This window comes from Geotrypetes seraphini, chromosome 5 (genome assembly GCF_902459505.1).
Source record: "Geotrypetes seraphini chromosome 5, aGeoSer1.1, whole genome shotgun sequence".
Classification (NCBI taxonomy): Eukaryota; Metazoa; Chordata; class Amphibia; order Gymnophiona; family Dermophiidae; genus Geotrypetes; species Geotrypetes seraphini.
The window spans coordinates 219207898-219229352 of record NC_047088.1 but is presented as its reverse complement, the minus strand read 5'-3'; the positions used below and the strand labels follow the sequence as shown (position 1 = coordinate 219229352).

Below are 21455 nucleotides of genomic sequence, written 5' to 3'. Positions count from 1 at the left end.
ATGAAATGAATATAATGCCCTCGAAAAACTATACAGCTGTCTTTTGTATTGAAATAGACACAAATTCAATTTTAGCCCCCCCTCGGTACCGATAATTTAGGCAGACTTCCCAAGCACAGTATAGTTCTCAGTAAACCGAGACCCATGGGGTGCACTGATGGATAGCAGACACCTCACTAAGAACTATTCATATGAAATTCAGGCAGCAGCTGTTCCTGATTCCACAGAGCCAATGGCAAGTGACCCTGGCTTGGGTCATTATTGATTCCTTCCGAACCAGGAATCCTCTAATCAATTTTAGCCCCTGAGTACGATGAGAAGGTTTCTGTCTCTGGGGCTCTAGCCTTGGCTTGAAACAGCTTCCTTTTGCATTCCACAGGATCACTTTAGGTCAACAGAAGGAACAATGCTTTTATATCCATAGTTGTTTCAAAAGGACAATTACTTGATACTCCCTTGTGAACTGCTCAGAGACTGATATTATTTGTAATAGGATCGGTGGGATGGGGGTGGGGGGTGGTGGAAGTGGAAGATTGCCTGTGTTTGCTTAGCTGAGCTGCAGAAACAGTCAGAGCCGGTGCAATACAGGCTGCAAAGTGGGGAAGGAAACAAACCGGATCGAGGAATGAAGAAGAGCAGGCGGGGCTACAGCTGAGCTCTGTAGCTGATTGCACGTACCAGCACACACTATCCCTTGCCTTCCTCTCCAGCACACACAGGCACCTCAGCAGTCTGGGCAAGCATCCCTCACTCCAGCCTCTATGCAAAAAAAATAGCCGGTGCTTTTAGAGAGTGAACCTTAGCAGCCGATCGTTTTGATACACCAAAATCTGCAACCAGAGGACAAGGACAAGGGGGGCAACAACAGAAGATCCTATGCATTAGCCTCTCCCAGCAGCTTTCCAGGAAAAATACATGTAGTGGGACTGACGAAAATCTGCAGCCCTGCTGTACAAAACTTGAAAAGAATGAAAATACTTAAAAGATAAAGGATGTGAGAAATCTAGCATTGCTAACTGAGACTTCTGACGCTCGCCAGCTTTGTGGCAGCTTGGCTTGACAAGTGAATAATGCTGTCACGCTGGATCTCACCCTGAGCCCATGTGCATCCCTTGTGGCCACCTTAGCAGCTCATTAAAGACCATGGGTTTGTGCAAGTGATTGGGCCAGCGGGGGCTCCTGGTTTATGCTGATCCGGCCCCGGAAGGTGAGGGAGCGCATCTCTACCCTTCGATCAAGCGGATGCTGTTCAGGTCTCTCTCTTTCTGCATGCCAAGCCTAAAAGCGATGCTTCTCTGCAGAATCCCAGCCCAGGGGAAGAGGCTCAGGGTCTATCGCAGCCACTGCATGCCTGAGGATCACCCCATTTGTTTTCTAGTCTGAAGGACCCTACTGTGCCTCGGCGATGCCTTTGTATAGCTTGTACGATTTTTAATCCCGGGGAGACATTGACTACTTTTGGAACAAAAGGCTAAAAGGAGGGGACTCCAGAGAGAGAGAGAGAGACAGAGAGGAGCCAGGCGGAGAAAGCTAGAACTGATTTGCACAGTCCATTAATCTGGCTAGTTCTTCCATAGTATGTCTGCACTTCGAAGGAAATTTGGGGACGATTACCAGGTAGTGACCACATCCTCCAGCTGCTCTGGGTTTAGCCAGCCTGTCCCGAAGAAGAAAAGGCAGAGGTTCGTGGATAAAAACGGCCGATGCAACGTGCAGCATGGCAACCTGGGGAGTGAAACGAGCCGGTACCTCTCCGATTTGTTCACCACGCTGGTGGATCTGAAATGGCGTTGGAACTTGTTTATTTTCATCCTCACCTACACAGTGGCTTGGCTCTTCATGGCATCTATGTGGTGGGTTATCGCTTACATAAGGGGGGATCTAAATAAAGCCTACGACAAGGACTACACTCCCTGCGTGGCCAATGTCTACAACTTTCCCTCTGCTTTCCTGTTCTTCATTGAGACAGAAGCGACCATAGGTTATGGTTTCAGGTACATCACAGACAAGTGTCCCGAAGGGATTATACTCTTCCTCTTCCAGTCCATCCTCGGCTCCATCGTGGACGCCTTCCTGATCGGCTGTATGTTTATAAAGATGTCACAGCCCAAGAAGAGAGCCGAGACTTTGATGTTCAGTGAACATGCAGTTATCTCGATGAGGGATGGCAAACTCACTCTGATGTTCAGAGTGGGCAATCTCCGCAATAGCCATATGGTCTCTGCTCAGATCCGCTGTAAATTACTGAAAGTAAGTCTTCATTGGCATGCTAATCATTTTCCAGGCCACTAACTGGAGTAACAGGATTAGGCGCATAGTCATCATTCTGCTCTCCACCTATTGAATTCAGCAGCTTGGCTTAGTCTAGTAACTTTCTGCCACAATGATCTGTAGAAGGGTCTCGGCTTTTTCATCTGTCCCAGGGTGATATTACATTAATTTTTGTAGCTTCAACATGCTTGGTTATACCTGTCTATTTCATTAAAGCGACAAAGCAGCTGTAAAAATCTTCAAGGGCATTCTCTGCATTTCATTCTGCAGAGTGGCTTGTGAGCCCTGGTTACCTAAGCATAAAGCATTAAGTAGCACATCTTATCCGTGTTGATACCGTTCCCTGCAACTAGAAAGGCAGCAACATGGATTTAGCACCTAGTGAGGCCCGATGCAGTCATATAACCAAAGTGATTGCTGTTTTAATGCTTGGAAGAAGTTCTGGTCAGCCTCCCCAGTCTGCTTCAGTAGATAAAGGCAAAAGAAGGAAGAATCCACAGATGAGTGCAGACCTAGCCTTTCCAAGAAGTTGAATTTCCAGTAATGAATTTTCAAATAGCAAATTAAAGAGTGAAGTGTGATACTTTCATATCAGCTGCAGTGTGAACTGTGAACATCAATTACATGGGAAGACTATTCTGCTCTTCCTTTAGCCCTTAGAGGGCACCACTCCAATAAACTATAAAAGCCACTAACCTTATCAGCTGCTGCCTAATTAGAGCATGTAAGCATTTGGAGAGATGAATTCCAGCACCTATTTAACCCATAATAGATTGCTCAAATCCATTATGCACTAAGGTGTTTTATTTGAGATCTTCCCCAGGTGTAATGCACATTTACAGGCTTAAAGCCTTAGAAACCACTTTGCAATATATTGCAGCAATAGAGCCAAACAAGGATATAGCCTTTTAAAAGTGAAGTACTGCCTTAGCATGGATACTCATCTTTGGACTCCTTATACTGTAGTGAAGTTGGTGAGGATTTCATAAATGGAATTACTTTCTTATTCCCAGATATCCCTGCAAGGCCAGTGCAAGCCAGTAAACCTGGCAAGCATGGCAGGGAGTGCTGACCTTTGAAGGGCATAAAAATCTGTCCTCAGTTAAGCACCATCTTACCAGTTGCTCTGGCCCTTGGGCCCTGCCAACTTAGGGCCAGGCCACCTCTTCTTCTGCTGCAGTCCTTGCAATAATGTTTGTTTCTGCTGCCAGTATCTACCCCTGCCACACTTCTGCTCCGCCTCCAAGCCCAGCTCACCAACTGGCAATCTGAATATCAACATCTGCCACAGAGAACCTTCATGTCCATGTTTTCTCAGCTCCCAAAACCATGGCCTTTCTGGTTCCTCCCCTTAACAATGGGAAGGATGCATCAGAGGGGGGTGAGACCAAGAAGGCCTTGGCTTTGGGAGCTGAGAACATGTTTACATGAAGGCTGTCTCTCAATGTTGAGGTTACTGATCTGAGGGCCAGGCTCGAAGATAAAGAGGAAGTGTGGCAGGTGCAACAATAGCAGCAGCTGGTGTGGAGATTGGCCCAGCCCCTGGCCAGCTATCAAAAATAAGGGTTAAGGGGAAATATTGGCAGTGGGGGTGCACCGGAGATGCTGGACCCATAGACTGACAGAGATGGTGAGAGATGCTGGAGGGGTCAGAGAAGATACTGGGAAGAGATGCTGCATATAGATGGAGGAGAAAGGAAGGGCAGGGGCAGTAGAAGATGCTGCAATTGGATGTAAGTGAGAGGAAAGGGAGAGGGAGGATGTGCTGAATGTGAAAGATCAATTCTAAAGATGGATGAAGAGCAGTAAGTGAAGAAGAAAGGAGGAAAAAAATAGTAAAAAACAAAACAAAACAGGAGTCCTGGAAACTGAGCTAAGAGCACAGACAGAAGGAAGCAGAAACAAAGAATGGAGACAAGATGAATAGAAACATAAAATTGACAGACAAAGATAGGAAAAAAGTGATTTTTACAGTTTAGTGATTGAACTATGTCAAATTTGATAAATTATATTGTATATCTTTATTTTGTACTGTACAGTAGGAAATGCATTTCTTTCTAATTCTCTGATTCTGCACTGCTAGCGTTCAGTTTAATTTTGTCTGCATTAGTTCTTTTCGCTGAAGTCACTTATCCTGTATTCGAAGAGGGTCTCTCTGTTTTGCATGTGTGAATAAGACCAGGTGTTCTACAGGGGACAGATGTTGGCTTATGTCATGGCCCCAAGTAGGAAGATATTTGTCAACCCTCTTATTGTCCTTTTGGACCTAAAGCTGTCTCCAACACTGACATGCAAATGGGGTGCTCATTTCAGCATTGAAATGAGCACTCCAGTGGATTCTTAAAAATTGCTGAGCCATTTTCTAAAAGCAGCGTCAGCTTTGGTGACAAAAATAAGTGACTGGTCCAAGGGTGCTGGAACAGTGACAGCACTGTTTTAAATCTTGTCATGGCAGTGTCAGAAACAGCTATAAAAGCTATTTTGAAGCAACCCCTCAGCAGCGGAAGAGATGCCTACTCCCTCCGGCCGCAAACAAGCCCCCCCCTCTCCCACCAATGGGAGAGAGCACCACTCTCTCCTGCCGCCAAGCAACCCACTCCCTGCTGCGGGAGAGCTGTCCACTCTCTCCCGCCGTAAAGTGACACCCCCCTAGCAGCGGGAGAGATGTCCATTCTCTCCCACTGCCAAGTGAACCCCACCCCCCTTCATCAGTGGGAGAAATGCTCATTCTTTCCCACTGCATCACAACAAACTCCCCATCCCCGCCTCTGACCCCTCTTCCCCCATACCTTTAGATGGCTTACTGGAGGGATGCCTACTCCCTCCATTCAGATGGCCTGCCTCTTCCAAAATGGACCTTCTCTTCCCCGGTGCATCCTGGGATGCACTTGGAAGGGCCCTTAAACAGCCTGGGCCGGGATGCAACAGAGAGGGGAAGGCCCATTTTGGAAGAGGCAGGCCAGCTGACTGGAGGGAGTAGGCATTCCTCCGGTCAGCCTTCTAAAGGTACGGGGGAATAGGGGTAGGAGGTGGGGGAGGGGGTGTTGTGATGTAGCGGGAGAGAATAGGTATCTCTCCCACTGCTGAAGGAGGGAGGGGTTTGTTTGGCAGTGGGAGAGAGTGAGGATCTCTCCTGTTGCAGGGGTGGGTCTTGGCGGGGATGGGGGCTTGTTTGCAGCAGGAGGGAGTAAGAATCTCTCCCTCTGCGGGGGCTGTGTGTGTGTTTGTTTGCGGCGGTAGAGAATAGGCACCACTCCCGGTGGGGTGTGTGTGGGGGGGGGGGCGATTGGCGGCTGAAGAGAGTGTGCATCTCTCCCATTCTGGGGGGAAGGGCACATTGTGTGGCTGCGGGAGAGATTGGGTCTACAGTTTGTGTGTGTCCTTTATTGAAATAAACAAGATTTTTTTACATCAGTGATCCTCGGTGGAGTGTTCATTGTCCGTTCCCACTGTCTTTTGCGTTATTTTGAACCTGTGGGTTTTTTTTATCCTGTTGGACTTTTGGTGTTTGTGCAGGAGAGATTGAACATTTCGCTTGCTGTTGTTGTGTTTTGGGGGGGTTTCATGTTTTTTCTGTGCATGTGCCCATCACTATCACTAGCAATGGGCACATGCAAATTTAGTGAGTCTTTGCTACGCTCTGCCAACCTCATTTACATGAGCATTTTTTTGAGAATGACTCGCTTTTTTAGATTCGCTATCAGAATGACTGCTATAGCAGACTGTTGCTTTTTAATGCCTTTTTTTTTTTTTTTTTTTTTAATCTAGGCCTTAAACATTAGTGAAGACTACTTGTGTGGGGGGATACAGAGCTAGCCAGTGTGTGTTTCAGGTGTTTATGACAGATACAGGGATTGGAATGTATGAAAGTAGGAGTAGTATCAGTGGAGAGAAGTTGGCATGTGTGTACAAGTATGTGTGTGTGTAACAAATGTTTTAGATATGTAGAGTTTGTAGGTTTATATATTGTGGGACAGGATCATGGCTAGGCCTAACTGCCCCTCTGAATCTCTGTCCCAGAGCTGAAAGAAAGCAGTGGATACAGCTCTTAGTGCCTCCCAAAAATTGCACACTAAGACTTCTCTGTTTTAACACAGAAACACTTTAATGAAAAATTCAAAACTCAAACAGGATGGCAAGAGCACCCCAAGGACTCTCACATCCTTCATTTATTTCTTAAAGGCAAAATAAAGTTTCCACAGTTCTCCACACTTGAGCTTTAAGCACACCGTTCACCTTTAGCTCCAAGAACCCGATGTTCAACTACAAAATGGGGGGAACACTGCTAGGGGTGAGTAACCTGGAAAGGGACTTGGGGGTGATGGTCGACTTATCACTGAAACCATCGGCGCAATGTGCGACAGCCTCAAAGAAAGCAAACAGAATGCTGGGCATCATCAAAAAGGGTATCACAACCCGGACGAAGGAAGTCATCATGCCGCTGTATCGCGCAATGGTGCGCCCGCACCTGGAGTACTGTGTTCAATACTGGTCGCCGTACCTCAAGAAGGACATGGCGGTACTCGAGGGAGTGCAGAGGAGGGCGACTAAGCTGATAAAAGGTATGGAAAATTTTCCATACGCTGACAGGTTAAAAATGCTGGGGCTGTTCTCCCTGGAGAAGAGGAGACTTAGAGGGGACATGATAGAAACCTTCAAAATCCTTAAGGGCATAGAGAGAGTAAATAAGGACAGATTCTTCAAACTGAGGGGAGCCACAAGCACTAGGGGTCACTCAGAGAAATTGAAAGGGGACAGGTTTAGAACAAATGCTAGAAAATTCTTTTTTACGCAGAGGGTGGTGGACACATGGAACGCGCTTCCGGAGGAAGTGATAGGCCAGAACTCTGTACAGGGGTTCAAGAAGGGTTTGGATAGATTCCTGGAGGATAAAGGGATAGAGGGGTACAGATAGAACTTGAGGTAGGTTATAAAAGTGGTCAGAAACCACTTCACAGGTCGCAGACCTGATGGGCCGCCGCGGGAGCGGACCGCTGGGCGAGATGGACCTCGGTCTGACCCAGTGGAGGCAACTTCTTATGTTCTTATGTTCTTATGTATGTCACTTGAGTCCAAACTCAGCACAACCAGTGCAGTAGACAGAGTCCAACATTCAAAAGCAAAACTTCTCTTTTGGCCTATCCAGAACAGTTCATTCAAACAAACGTTTTTCCTTTTTTATGCACTCACTCTGGCTCTGGCTGGAGCCATGTTGGGTAGAACCAAATTCCCCAAACAGGCTAGGAGGAGATAGGCCTGTACACCACTGGTGTTGCTGCCCTCCCAAAAAGGCAGCTTCTGCTTCACAGTTCATTAGGGTGGCTGGACACACCCCACAATGTCACCAGCACAAATACTCAGCAGGCTTGAACCAAAAATATCAAAATGAAAACTTCAGTGAAAGGAAAAATAAACTGTTTCGCTTAACAGCCTACACGCAATCCATCTGCTCATCATTAAGGTCAGGCAAAACATAGTCCTCTTGGAAATCCATTGCATAATCCTCTGGCTGGGCGTCTGTGACTGGCTCAGCATAGCTTTCAGCAAGCTCCTCAATTTCTCAGTCAGCAGTCTCCATGGGGGAATTGGCTTGTGCTGGCTCCTGCTCAGCTGGAAGGACTGGCCTCCTTTCCAGCCCACGTTCAGCTGCTTGTTCCAGCTGTCTTCCTCCCTTATCTGACGAGGAAAGCTCAGGAAATGGAAGCCTCGGCACCTAGCCACGCCCCCTCCTAGAAGGGACAGGCAATATCTTAAAGGGCCCTGCACTCTGACTGTCAGCCTGTGCTCTAGGCATCCTTAAAGGGGCAGGCTCCTGTCTAAAGCTGTGCTCAGGATTTCTATAAACCAGGATGTTTCACAGACTTGTTGATAGGATTTTTGATGGGGCTTTCAGGATCTTTCTCCCTGTTTCTGGTAGAGCTAACGGGATTCCTGTCACAATATGGATGTCTAGGGAGGGAGCATGTCCTTGGGAAAGAGTATATGTGATGTGGATTTGGAAATGTGCGGCGGCGAAAAGGGCGAACAGAATGCTGGGAATGATTAAGAAGGGGATCACGAATAGATTGGAGAAGGTTATCATGCCGCTGTAACGGGCCATGGTACGCCCTCACTTGGAATACTGTGTCTAGCACTGGTCGCCGTACTTGAAGAAGGACACAGTACTACTAGAAAGGGTTCAGAGAAGAGCGACTAAAATGGTTAAGGGGCTGGAGGAGTTGCCCTACAGTGAGAGATTAGAGAAACTGGGCCTCTTCTCCCTTGAAAAGAGGAGACTGAGAGGGGACATGATCGAAACATTCAAGATAATGAAGGGAATAGACTTAGTAGATAAAGACAGGTTGTTCCCCCTCTCTAAGGTAGAGAGAACGAGAGGGCACTCTCTAAAGTTAAAAGGGGATAGATTCCGTACAAACATAAGGAAGTTCTTCTTTACCCAGAGAGTGGTAAAAAACTGGAACGCTCTTCCGGAGGCTGTTATAGCGGAAAACACCCTCCAGGGATTCAAGACAAAGTTAGATAAATTCCTGCTGAACCAGAACGTATGCAGGTAAGGCTAGTCTCAGTTAGGGCACTGGTCTTTGACCTAAGGGCCGCGGCGGGAGTGTTCTGCTGGACCACTGGTCTGATCCAGCAGCGGCAATTCTTATGTTCTTATGAAAGCATGTAGATTAGATGTTTGTGTAGGGTGCCTGATGTGATGAACATTGTTTTAAGAGTATTGCTGACAAGTGAGAATGATATGTGTACCCAGCTGACAATTAATTAATTGATGTCTAATTTTGTAAACATGAAGGCATGAAAAGTTAAGTGTTGTAAAACCTCTCTTTTTAAATGAAATACTGGCATCATGTAAACAAACTGGGAGCAGAAAATATTTTCACGAACAGGAGTGTGTGTGACTACCACTACTATTAATGAGAGAAGAAGGCGCCAATTTGTAGATTGTAGATTGCAGAGGGGGATCCAGAAACCCTCGCACTGTCTCTGCATCACTGTACATTTGATCAACACAGGGCTAAACTGTGGAAGCAGGTGCAGTTCTGTATCCCTTGTAGCAGGTTCCTTGGGTCTATCTAAGGCAGGGGTGTCTAACCGGTCAGGTTTCAGGATAGCCCTTTGAATAAGTATGGGCTATATTTACATGCACTGCCTCCATTTGTGCACATACATATTATGCATATTGTTTAGGGTTGTCCTGAAAGCCTGGCTAGTTTGAAGTCAAGTTTCACGTTTTATTAAGGTTTGTTGTACACGCAATGTCAAATACTTCAATGCATAGAACATTTTAAAAATATGGGACAAAACAGAACAGTTTTATACAATTAGATACAAAATATACAATTTTATATAAAATATACAGTTTTATACAATTAAATACAAAATATATAAGTACTAATAAATAACTGGTGCAGAAGGTGTGGGGGATTGCATTTTGACACTCCTTGATCTGAGGACTGGCTCCCTTTGCACAGTGATACCTATAGGGTTTAACTTAGTAAAGGCTTAGCTCAACTTACCATGTTTGTACTTATTTCAAATAATGTTTTACCAAGTTCTATTTAAAATTTGATGTACCACCTAAAAAAAGTTGTCTAACATGGTATACAGGGTCATAATATAAAATTTATAAAATCATTGGGGAGACATAATTAAGACAAAACAGTCATAAACAAATTGAAAAAGGAGGGATAGGGGGAGAAATACAATAAGACAGGAGAACAAAAAGGGTTAACACAATCGGAAGGGAATATGCTCTTCCTTCTTTTGTATTGGTCTGAGGATAGGGATTATATATCATAAGCGTCCTTGAGTAGGAATGTTTCAAAATTTGCTTTGAATTGATCAGTGCGTGTCTCTTCCCGAAAGAGACAGTGAGCGTGCACCGTAAGCAATATTTTAGATCTCATGATCCTGCTTTCTACTGCCATAATCAAGTTCTGCCATTTATCAAGTTCTTGGTTGTACTGATTTGCTCAATACACCTATCATAATGAGACACTGTATACCTAACTGTGGGGCAAATGCAGAAAACGTCTTGTGAAGTGGGTGTAATGTCTTATTGTGAGTTATCGAGGCAGGAAGGGCTTCAGCACAGGTGTTAAATTGCACAGAAACTCTTTTCCACAGAATACATTAAAAAAATGCATTTAAATGCATGTTAATGTGGTCATTAGGTATCCCACAGCAATGTTTAAAAAAAAATTTTCAACATGTATAGTAGTGCAAAGAAACTTTTCACCAGATCCAGAGCAGTGCACAAGGGTTGGTTGAGAAGACTTGATGTCTAGTGGAACCTTGTCTCTCACTGCAATCTGACTACCCTGCTCTAAGTCTAGCAACCTCCCTCCCTTTCTCTCTCCCTCTCCATCTCACTCCCCGACTCCATGTAGTCCCCCATTCCCCAACAACCTGGTAGGCTCCCTTCTTCTCCCCAACACAAAAGTCCCTGGTAGTTTAATGGGTTTCCCCCCACCCCATTCCAAGTTTTAAATGAAAAAAAAAATCCCTAGTGTCTAGAAACACCACCCAACCTCTTCAATTCCCTTATATCGGAGACTTGGCCCCCTAGGATGTACCATGTGGGTCAGGGTAGCACCATTTTGAAGAGGGTGGCAGCAGATGTAGAATCAAGTGGAAATTGCTCCTGCCTCTTTTAATATATAGGTCTGGGGGCACGGGGGTGGGATTGGGGAAGACTGGGAGTGCCACTAGGTTGCCAGGAATTTTTCTGGGAACTGGGTGGGAGGGATGGAAGACCCATTTCAGAATTTTGAGTTCACACCAGGTGAAGTTTACAGTGAACTGGCAAGACTCAAGGTGAACAAAGAACAAAGCCATGGGACCAGACAATTTGCACCCAAGAGTGATCAGAGAATTGAGCGATGTCCTGGCGAAACCATTGGCTGAGCTATTCAATCTCTCCCTAAGTAAGGGGAAAGTTCCCTTGGACTGGAAATTAGCTAATGTCGTTCCTCTGCATAAAAAGGGTTGCAGGGCAGAGGCTGCGAATTATAGACCGGTGAGTCTCACATCAATAGTGTGCAAACTCATGGAAACACTAATTAAAAGCAAATTGGACACGATCTTGAATGAAGGGAATCTTCGGGATCCCAGTCAGCATGGATTCACCAAGGGTAGGTCCTGCCAATCCAATCTAATCAGCTTCTTTGACTGGGTAACAAGAAAGTTGGACTTGGGAGAGTCTTTGGACATCGTGTACCTGGACTTCAGTAAAGCTTTTGACAGTGTCCCACACCGCAGGCTGCTAAGCAAGATGGAATCGATGGGGTTAGGAGAGACACTAACTGCATGGGTCAATGATTGGCTGAGGGGCAGACTTCAGAGGGTGGTGGTTAATGGTACCCTCTCTAAAACATCGGAGGTGACCAGTGGAGTGCCGCAGGGCTCGGTCCTGGGTCCACTCCTTTTCAACATATTCATAGGGGATCTGACTCAAGGGCTTCAAGGTAAAATAACACTATTCGCCGATGACGCCAAACTATGTAATATAGTAAGTGAATGCAGTTTACAGAATTATATGGCGCAGGACCTGCTTACATTGGAAAGTTGGTCTTCAATCTGGCAGCTAGGCTTCAATGCTAAGAAATGTAAGGTCATGCACCTCGGAAGCGGAAATCCATGCAGGACGTACTTATTGAACGGAGAAACTTTAACTAGGACTTCAGCTGAACGAGATTTAGGAGTAATCATCAGTGCAGACATGAAAACTGCCAATCAAGTGGAGAAGGCTTCATCTAAGGCAAGGCAGATATTGGGTTGTATCAATAGAAGTTTCGTCAGCCGAAAGCCTGAAGTCATAATGCCGTTGTACAGGGCCATGGTGAGACCTCATCTGGAGTACTGTGTGCAATTCTGGAGGCCACATTACAGTAAAGATGTGCGCAGAATTGAATCGGTTCAGCGGACGGCCACCAGGATGATCTCGGGGCTCAAGGGTCTCTTGTATGAAGAGAGACTGAACAAATTGCAGCTCTACACTCTCGAGGAACGTAGGGAGAGGGGAGACATGATCGAAACATTTAAGTACCTCACGGGACGTGTCGAAGTGGAAGATGATATTTTCTTTCTCAAGGGACCCTCGGCCACAAGAGGGCACCCGCTCAAACTCAGGGGCGGAAAATTTCATGGCGACACCAGAAAGTATTTCTTCACAGAGAGAGTGGTTGATCATTGGAACAAGCTTCCAGTGCAGGTGATCAAGGCAGACACCGTGCCATACTTTAAGAGTAAATGGGATACCCATGTGGGATCCCTACGAGGGTCAAGATAAGAAAATTGGGTCATTAGGGCATAGACAGGGGGTGGGAAGCAGAGTGGGCAGACTTGATGGGCTGTAGCCCTTTTCTGCCGTCAACTTCTATGTTTCTATGTTTCTCTGTAATTTGGAAGTATTGAGATACTGATATAAATTAAATCTTTATTATTTATTTAAAAAAAATTATTACTCACTAACATCCAACAATTCTGTGTGAGTTACAATGTAAAGCATACATAATTAACCCCCCCCTCTTTTACTAAACCACGATAGTGGTTATTAGCGCAGGGAGCCACGCTGAATGCTCTGCGCTGCTCCCGATGCATATAGAGTTCCTATGAGCGTCAGGAATAGCGTGGAGCATTCAGCATGGCTCCTTGCACTAATAACCGCTATCGTGGTTTAGTAAAAGGGGGTGGGGGTGGGGGTTAAAAATCAACAAAGCGAAACACACCTAATACATAAAAACTAACCCCCTCCTTTACAAAGCCATGCTAGCGTTTCTAGTGCTGGGTGGGGCGGTAACAGCTCGGACGCTCATAGAAATTCTAGTTTGTCAAAGGTGTTACCACGGCGGCCTGCGCTAAAAATGCCAGAGTGGCTTTGTAAAGGAAGGGGTAAATTTACAATTAAACCAAAGCAAGAATTACATTAATTCCTTTTTATAAGACTGATAGCTTCACTTAGCAGAATAAATATAGGGCCTTATTCAAAAATAGATTTTTCTTTTTTTGCATAGACCCAAAATGCAGAAAAGTCTTTTGAGGAATAAAGTCTATATAATGTGATAATCTATGAAAGGAAAATCATGTTTACTGCTTTTTCTGCAGTCTGTACTAACACTTCTTGTTCATGCCAGGAACTTCTCACTAAACCTGACATTTGTAAACTATAAATATAGCAAGGCCACATATTTTAGAGCAAGTTAATTCAAGCAGCTGACTGTGAACTTATCTTCCTGCTTATGTTAATGGAAGACAGTAGGAGCTCAAACCCCAAATAAACTAAAACCATCTATTTATACAACATATATTTAGAATGGTTGGTTAGGTTTTGCTTAACATGACTAGACACTTTATCTTGGTGCATTATGGGATAGGCAGCACTGATTTCACTGCTACTAATATCATGCTGCTTGTGTACACTGGAGATTGTAGGTTTAAAACTCAGACTAACTTAACAGATCCCTATTGAGAATGGGCAAATTGGCTGCTCCAAGTTAGTCATTTTAAAGATGCAGGTACAATTGAATTTCTACCAGAAAACTGTTGTACTAATGATTTTTATTTTTGTCATGTCATTGTTTTGTCTAGTCCCGACAGACACCGGAGGGTGAGTTCCTACCCCTCGATCAGCTTGAACTGGATGTAGGTTTTAGTACAGGGGCAGATCAACTTTTTCTCGTATCTCCTCTTACAATCTGCCATGTGATTGATGCCAAGAGCCCCTTCTATGACCTTTCCCAGAGATCCATGCAAACAGAACAGTTTGAAATTGTCGTCATCCTAGAGGGCATCGTGGAAACAACGGGTGAGTAGAAAACAGTTCACACACACAGATTTATTTATATTGGTTGCCGCTGCTGTGGCAAGTTTTTTGCTGTTGTTGGCTTGCATGTTGTATTTATAAGTCTGGTTGTTCCTTTGCACCCTAAAGGAGCTTTTGGTTAAATCAGTTCTAGCAGGTATTGTGTGTTTATGACAACTGCAAGCCTGAAGGCTAAGTCAGGTACAGTAGGTATTTCCCTGTTCTTGGAGGGCTCAGAATTTAAAACCAAGGAGTTGTAGGCAGATAGAAACCTGGATGCCCTGGTTTACATTCCACTGCACTGACCGCCAGGCTGTCCCTCTGCTTTGCAAGGATATCTGTGTATCCATTATTGAAAAAAAAAATGCTGACAGAGGGATGTCTTTGTCTCTAGCTTTTTTTTTTTTTTTTGTTGGGGGGGGGGGAGTTGATTCATAGTTTGGATGTTTCAGTTTGTAAGATGCTTGTTCATTTTGGATGTTCTCACATATTTTCAAATAAGACATCCCAAAAGGGGAGAGTGTGGCACAGTGGTTGAAGCTACAGCCTTAACACCCTGAGTTTGTGGGTTTAAACCCACGCTGCTCCTTGTGACCCTGGGCAAGTCACTTAATCCCCCCATTGCCCCAGGTACATTAGATAGATTGTGAGCCCGCTGGGACAGCCAGGGAAAAACACTTAAGTACCTGAATATATTCATGTAAACCGTTCTGAGCTCCCCTGAGAGAACAGTATAGAAAAAAATTGAATAAAAAATAGAATAAACTTATTTCCTGCTTGAAAATGGCTATGATGAACTTTTTTTTGGACATTATGAGCAAAGCATCCATATTCTAACTTGGGCGTCCTTTCAAAAATGCCCTCCCACCTTATCTCAACCAAGTCAAATATATATGTCAAAATGTTCTATTTTAGTTTCATCAAATCACCAATATATATTTTTTGCAACAATGTTACAATATTTCCTGAGGGTGGCAATAAAACCCACCTTGAATCATTTTCTGAAGTATGGAGTCAGGAAATATTGTAACACTGTTGCAAAAAAAAAAAAAAAAAAAATTGGTGATTTGATGAAACTAAAGTGGAACTTTTTGGCAAGAATGTAAAGCCTTATATTTGGTGCAACCATCATCCATAGAATACCATCCCTCTTGTGCAGCTTGATGGCCCTAGCTTCATGTTGTGTGGATGCTTCTCGTTGGTAAGGATCAGGGCACTTGTCAAGACAGAATGGACAATGAATAGAGAAAAGTCCATGAGGAAAGTCCACTGCCTTTTGCAAGAAGGTTGAAAATGGAATAGAAGTTCACCTTTTAGTAAGACAATGACACCAAATGCACAGCTTAAATTACATTGGAGTACTTAAGGAACAATACAGTTAATGTCCTTGAATGGCCCAGTCCAGGTGTAGGCAATTCCAGTCCTCGAGAGCCACAGGCAGGTCAGGTTTTCAGGATATCCACAATGAATATGCATGAGGTGGATTAGCATGCACTGCCTCCTTGAGACGCAAATCTATCTCATGCATATTTATTGTGGATATCCTGAAAACCTGACCTGCCTGTGGCTCTTGAGGACCGGAATTGCCTACCCCTGGCTTAGTCCCTCAATCCAGTCACAAATCCGTGCCCTCAATCCAATCACAAATCTGTTGTGTAGCTTGAAGATTGCCATCTAGCATTGCTCCCCAAGGAATTTGACAGACCTTGAACAGTTCTGTAAAGAAAAGTGATCTAATATTGACAAATCTAGAAGTACAAAATTGGCAGAAACCTATCCCAACAGACTCATAGTTGTATTTGCTGCCAAAGCTGCTTCTATCAAATATTGTGTCAGGGGAAATGGAGACCTTCAGTTGTTGCATTTCACTTCTATTTCATGGGTACATGCTTTATCTCCAAAAAAAACCCTTAATAATCTCACTAAAACCAGTAGTGTGGAAAGGCCCTCAGAGATGCCACCAATATACTCAAAATTTTCATAGTATTTGGCTTTATGCATCAAAACCTCATCGGGTCCATCATTGAATGGCTCTTATAATTAGTTAAATAAACCATTGCTATTTTTAAGATGTTCAAATACTTAGCTTAATGTTTATGGTCAAGTTCACAGGGACTAACCAGCCAACATGTTTCACCCTGGGGGGGGGAGGTTTCTTCAAGGCTATTATCACTTAATGCAGCTTTTTGCCCATACATCGACCACTAGCGCTGATAATTTGATTCTTCACAAGCAATCATTAGCATTAATTGGTCTTAATTTAAATTTATGTACATAAACCCCCTCCTTTACTAACACGTAGTGCGGGTTTTAGCGCCGGCAGCGGCGGTAACTGTTCCGACGCTCATAGGAATTCTATGAGCGTCGGAGCAGTTACTGCCGCTGCGGGCGCTAAATCCCTCACTACGTATTAGTAAAGGAGGGGGAAAGTTAAGCACGTAATCTGTGCTTAAAATTTTTGCATGATGTCACAAAAGGGGGCATGGAAATGGGAGGTCAAGGGCAGATGGGGCATTAATCAGTTATTCATGTGATTACAGAATAAGGGGCATCCATGCCAAACTTTGGCCCCGTTTTATCAAGCTACATTAGGGTTTTTATTGGAGGCTGCAGCGGTAAAAGATCCGAAGCTCATAGAATTCTTATGAGCATCTATTACCGCAGCGACGCGTGATAAAAACCCATAATGCAGCTTTTATGTGCAAGTGTTTGCACTATGTTTTCATTAGTGCAAATGGTCAGCCTAAAGTTAGGCACAGCTCCTGAGTATAACTATTCTATAAACCTTACCTAACTTTAGGCGCTGTTTATAGAATAATGCTTAGGTGTTTTTTTATTTGGCACCAATTTCTTAGGCACAATACATAGAATTCACTCCTGAATGTTGGTGATCAAACTGGGATCACATGACAGTGGATAAAAGAGATTGGAGTGAATGAGGACAAATTCTTCAAAAATTAACACTGGGTTTTACTAAACCACAGAAGAGCTTGTTACCGCGGGCTGGCGAGGTAAATGCTCCGAAACTCATAGGAATTGAATGAACGTCGGAGCATTTACCTCGCCGGCCCTAAGTAAGAAGTTCTTTTGCAGTTTAGTAAAAGGAATTCTTCAAAAATTAGCAGTAAAATTGGAAACAGTAGCAGAAACCTCTACATGTCTTCTGACTGTGCATAGTGCTTAAGGATATGTCTGTCTATCTAGGTACTTGGTATACAGATAATAACCAATGAAATGAGGAGGAAATAAAAAGTAATTATAAATTTGGAAGTAAAGTTTGTGATTGCAGCTGGCAAAATGTGATAAGTATTGTGTTTAAAAATATTGCATAATGCATGAAAAGTTTGTTTTTTTTGTTTTTTTTAATTTGCATGAAAATGGCCCAAGCATTTTATGAAATGGGAAGAGAACAGAATGCAGGTGAAACTGATGAGAATCTTGACAAACATTTATTTTGCTGTGGGGTATGCCACTGTACTTATTTTCTGCTCTTCCTTGAATTATATGACTAGCCCTGATGCTCGAGATAATATTTTGAAATCATGTATCCGGTAGACTAATGAACACAGTTTTTCACTTTTACCACTTCTTTAGGGCTTCAGACATGCCATTATTTGTTTGCTGATATTTTTAGCGATACAAAACACCTTTTTGGCTATGGCTGTGGCCTCTTCATTTGCCCATATATTTTTTTATTTCTATATATTTTATATCTGTTTGTTGAAATTTTTGTGTTATATATAAAGTGCTTCCTATAAATAGTTATAAAAAATTTTTAACTTATCTTAACAAATTTTCATCTCCTTAATAGGATCGGGTCGGGGTTTGTCACATCGACATGTTTTGCCATAAAGGCTTTTTCAAGATATAGACCCCTATGGAAATGAAAGAAGACATTTTAGTTCCCATATATCCTATATCAATTAATAGCCCTTAAGGGGACCATACAGTAGGAAACTCTACAACCATATGCTCACCCTTTTTATTAGTTCAGAAAGACCATCCCGATATCCAACATTTATTTGATCTACCAAAGATGGCCGCGGCATCTTTTTTCTCCATTTAAGTACCACCCCCACTTTATGACATCATCTCTCAACTAGCAAATCAAGGAAGTCACATTATAGTAAAGTATTCCACTCCACTTCCTGGTTTAAACCCCCTGGCGTCACTGTGTTTAACCTAAAGATCCATTTCTGTTCTAACCAGTTTAGCCTGCGCTTATAATTTAGCGATGGGGGCGACGTTGGCCCCCTCAGTGGCCACCCTATATTTGGCAAGTATGGAGGAAAGTATGATTTACTCTATGCAGAATTTTGAAAAAGTGGGGATGTGGAGACGTTTTTTGGACGACGTATTTATCATCTGGAGAGATTCTGAAGAAGCTTTACTAACTTTTGTATGAGAATTGAATGTTCTGAATCAACATATAAAATTTACAGTAGAGTATAGCTTGGGTAAAGTTGATTTTCTGGATCTTACAATAAAGTTTGAACAAGGAAGATTCATTACAACTCTGTTCCGAAAGCCGGTTGCTAGAAACACGTTATTGAAATTCCACAGTCACCACCCATATAAATTGAAATATAATTTGCCAGTGGGACAATTCCTTAGGTTACGTAGGTTATGCTCAGAGGAGCAGGATTTCATATTTCAATCTAGACAATTGGAACATCGTATAAAAGCAAGAGGGTATCCAAATAGAGCCATCCGAAAAGCTTTTCTTAGAGCTAAATACGCTAATCGGGAGCTATTATTACAGCCATCATCTACCATCCAGGATGAACGTGAAGAAGAAAAATATACTAGAATGGTGTGTGTCTTACCTTTTCATGTGGAGTCGAAATATATTGTCACCAGTATGAGAAAATACTGGCACATTTTACAAACTGTTCCTAATATTTTTGAAGAATTCCCTATGATTACTTATCATCGTGGGAAAAATATAGGGGAACATCTGTCACGCTACCGATACCATATAGAAGGGAGTGAAGTGCAAACGGCTTCAGGACATCAGAAGTGTCAGAAGTGCCAATGGTGCAAATACACGATTGAAGGGCTGGAATGGCAGCCCCCAGGCAGGAAAATTAACATTAAAGCCAACACGACAACCACATGTAAGACCCACAACGTGGTTTATGTAATATTATGCCCCTGCGATTTGATGTATGTGGGCAGAACAAGTCGCCAGATGAACATCAGATTAAATGAACATAAATCTAGGATTGTTAATAAAGTAATGGAGGCTCCTTTAGTTGAACATTGGGAATCCCTTGGGCATGATAGCACGGACATTAAATGGCGTATTATATCACATATAAGAACAGGGTGGGAGGGTGGAAATTATAAGCGCAGGCTAAACTGGTTAGAACAGAAATGGATCTTTAGGTTAAACACAGTGACGCCAGGGGATTTAAACCAGGAAGTGGAGTGGAATACTTTACTATAATGTGACTTCCTTGATTCGCTAGTTGAGAGATGATGTCATAAAGTGGGGGTGGTACTTAAATGCAGAAAAAAGACGCCGCGGCCATCTTTGGTAGATCAAATAAATGTTGGATATCGGGATGGTCTTTCTGAACTAATAAAAAGGGTGAGCATATGGTTGTAGAGTTTCCTACTGTATGGTCCCCTTAAGGGATATTAATGTTGATATAGGATATATGGGAACTAAAATGTCTTCTTTCATTTCCATAGGGGTCTATATCTTGAAAAAGCCTTTATGGCGAAACATGTCGATGTGACAAACCCCGACCCGATCCTATTAAGGAGATGAAAATTTGTTAAGATAAGTTAAAAATTTTTTATAACTATTTATAGGAAGCACTTTATATATAACACAAAAATTTCAACAAATAGATATAAAATATATAGAAATAAAAAAATATATGGGCAAATGAAGAGGCCACAGCCATAGCCAAAAAGGTGTTTTGTATCGCTAAAAATATCAGCGAACAAATAATGGCATGTCTGAAGCCCTAAAGAAGTGGTAAAAGTGAAAAACAGTGTTCATTAGTCTACCGGATACATGATTTCTAAATATGGACTAATGTAAAGGAGGTGACTGGACATTTACTTATACAGCGAGATAATATTTTGGCATTTTGTATCTTTCATTTTTATCTTAATTAAATATTTCTCCTTTGGTCTCCCTTTCCAATGCACATCCATCCATTAATTATTTGCACTGCTATTGTATACTTTAGGGTCATTAATAATTGCTGTATACTATCCACGTCCTGGTTAGGTTGATTTTAGTTCTTTATTATTAAAGCTGCAAATCGAAGTGACCAGCTGGTTACATTTAGGTTAAACAAGCACACATGGTTAACTTGCTTATTTTGGTTCAGATCAAACCATCTGGTCTTGGGTATTTTATTTGCTGTTCTGGCTCAGATCAAAATTCACTTTTTGGTAATAGACTGTTTTACTTAGGGAGCAGAAAATTGTTTATAATACCAGGTTTGTTATGATTAAGACTGAGGTGAATGAGGAGAGGCCAGATGCTATTTTCCTTGTTGTATGATTCTTTTATTCAAAGAGTCCAGTTCATACTGATTATGTGATTATGCATGGATTGTGATATATGCTAGAAGCGGATCCTTGCTGGAAAGTGGCCGACTCAGCTCTTTCTGCTGAATGCATCCATGATGCAGCACTTAAAATGTGACAGTGCAAACAATATGAATCAGCCCCTTGCTGTAGTGGCTGAGATTTTAGAGTGCTAAGAACAGGGTAAAGATGACAGAAGATTAATTTCTATTCCTCCTGTTTTACTACTGTTATCTTTTCTCTGCAGTCCTCCTCTTGTCTCTTTGTGTTCATCCTTGTCCAATCTAATTAGGTGTTAGTTTGAGCTGAGAGCTGATCTTGGTAGACCAGGAAGATAACCATAACAGTTTTTCTGTACGTTCCATCGCATTAGTCATAGAATTAAATTTAGGAAGACCTTCATAAATCAAAGATGTTAGTGCTTTTTTTGACCTAGTATTAGGTCATCTGAAGGAAGAAAGCATTTGTCCTGTGAGTGACCCTATGAGCAACTAAAATGATTTGCCTGTTCTCTGCACACAGTTAATAATTCCCTTAGGATGTATTTGCATGGTACATACACCAAAGATATTGACTTCTTGAGTAGTACTGACAGGATTTGACTTTGCGATGGTTGAACCTTTTTGAATTATACTGAATTTTTTTTGAGTTCATGATAAATCAATGTTGCTTGGCAGATTTATCTAGATGACAAGTGGTTTTCACAAGAGGCTATGGTTGGGTGGTTTAAGTTCTAGATTCAAAAGGATTTTTAAATTATGTACTCAAAGTATATGTATTTTAAAAATTCAATAAGTGCCTCTGTTTAATTTAAGGCTTGATATAC

General features: G+C 42.7%; 1 protein-coding gene across 1 annotated transcript in view; it reads left to right on the top strand.

The window, feature by feature from the left end:
* The first annotated feature begins 578 nt into the window (after positions 1-578).
* KCNJ3 (potassium inwardly rectifying channel subfamily J member 3) overlaps positions 579-21455 on the top strand; it is a 276694-nt gene continuing 255817 nt past the window's right edge. Inside the window, exons 1-2 of the mRNA XM_033947075.1 lie at positions 579-2250; positions 13864-14080. Coding sequence (XP_033802966.1) covers positions 1579-2250; positions 13864-14080 — 889 coding nt within the window. The 5' untranslated portion in view covers positions 579-1578. The remainder of the gene's footprint in view (positions 2251-13863; positions 14081-21455) is intronic.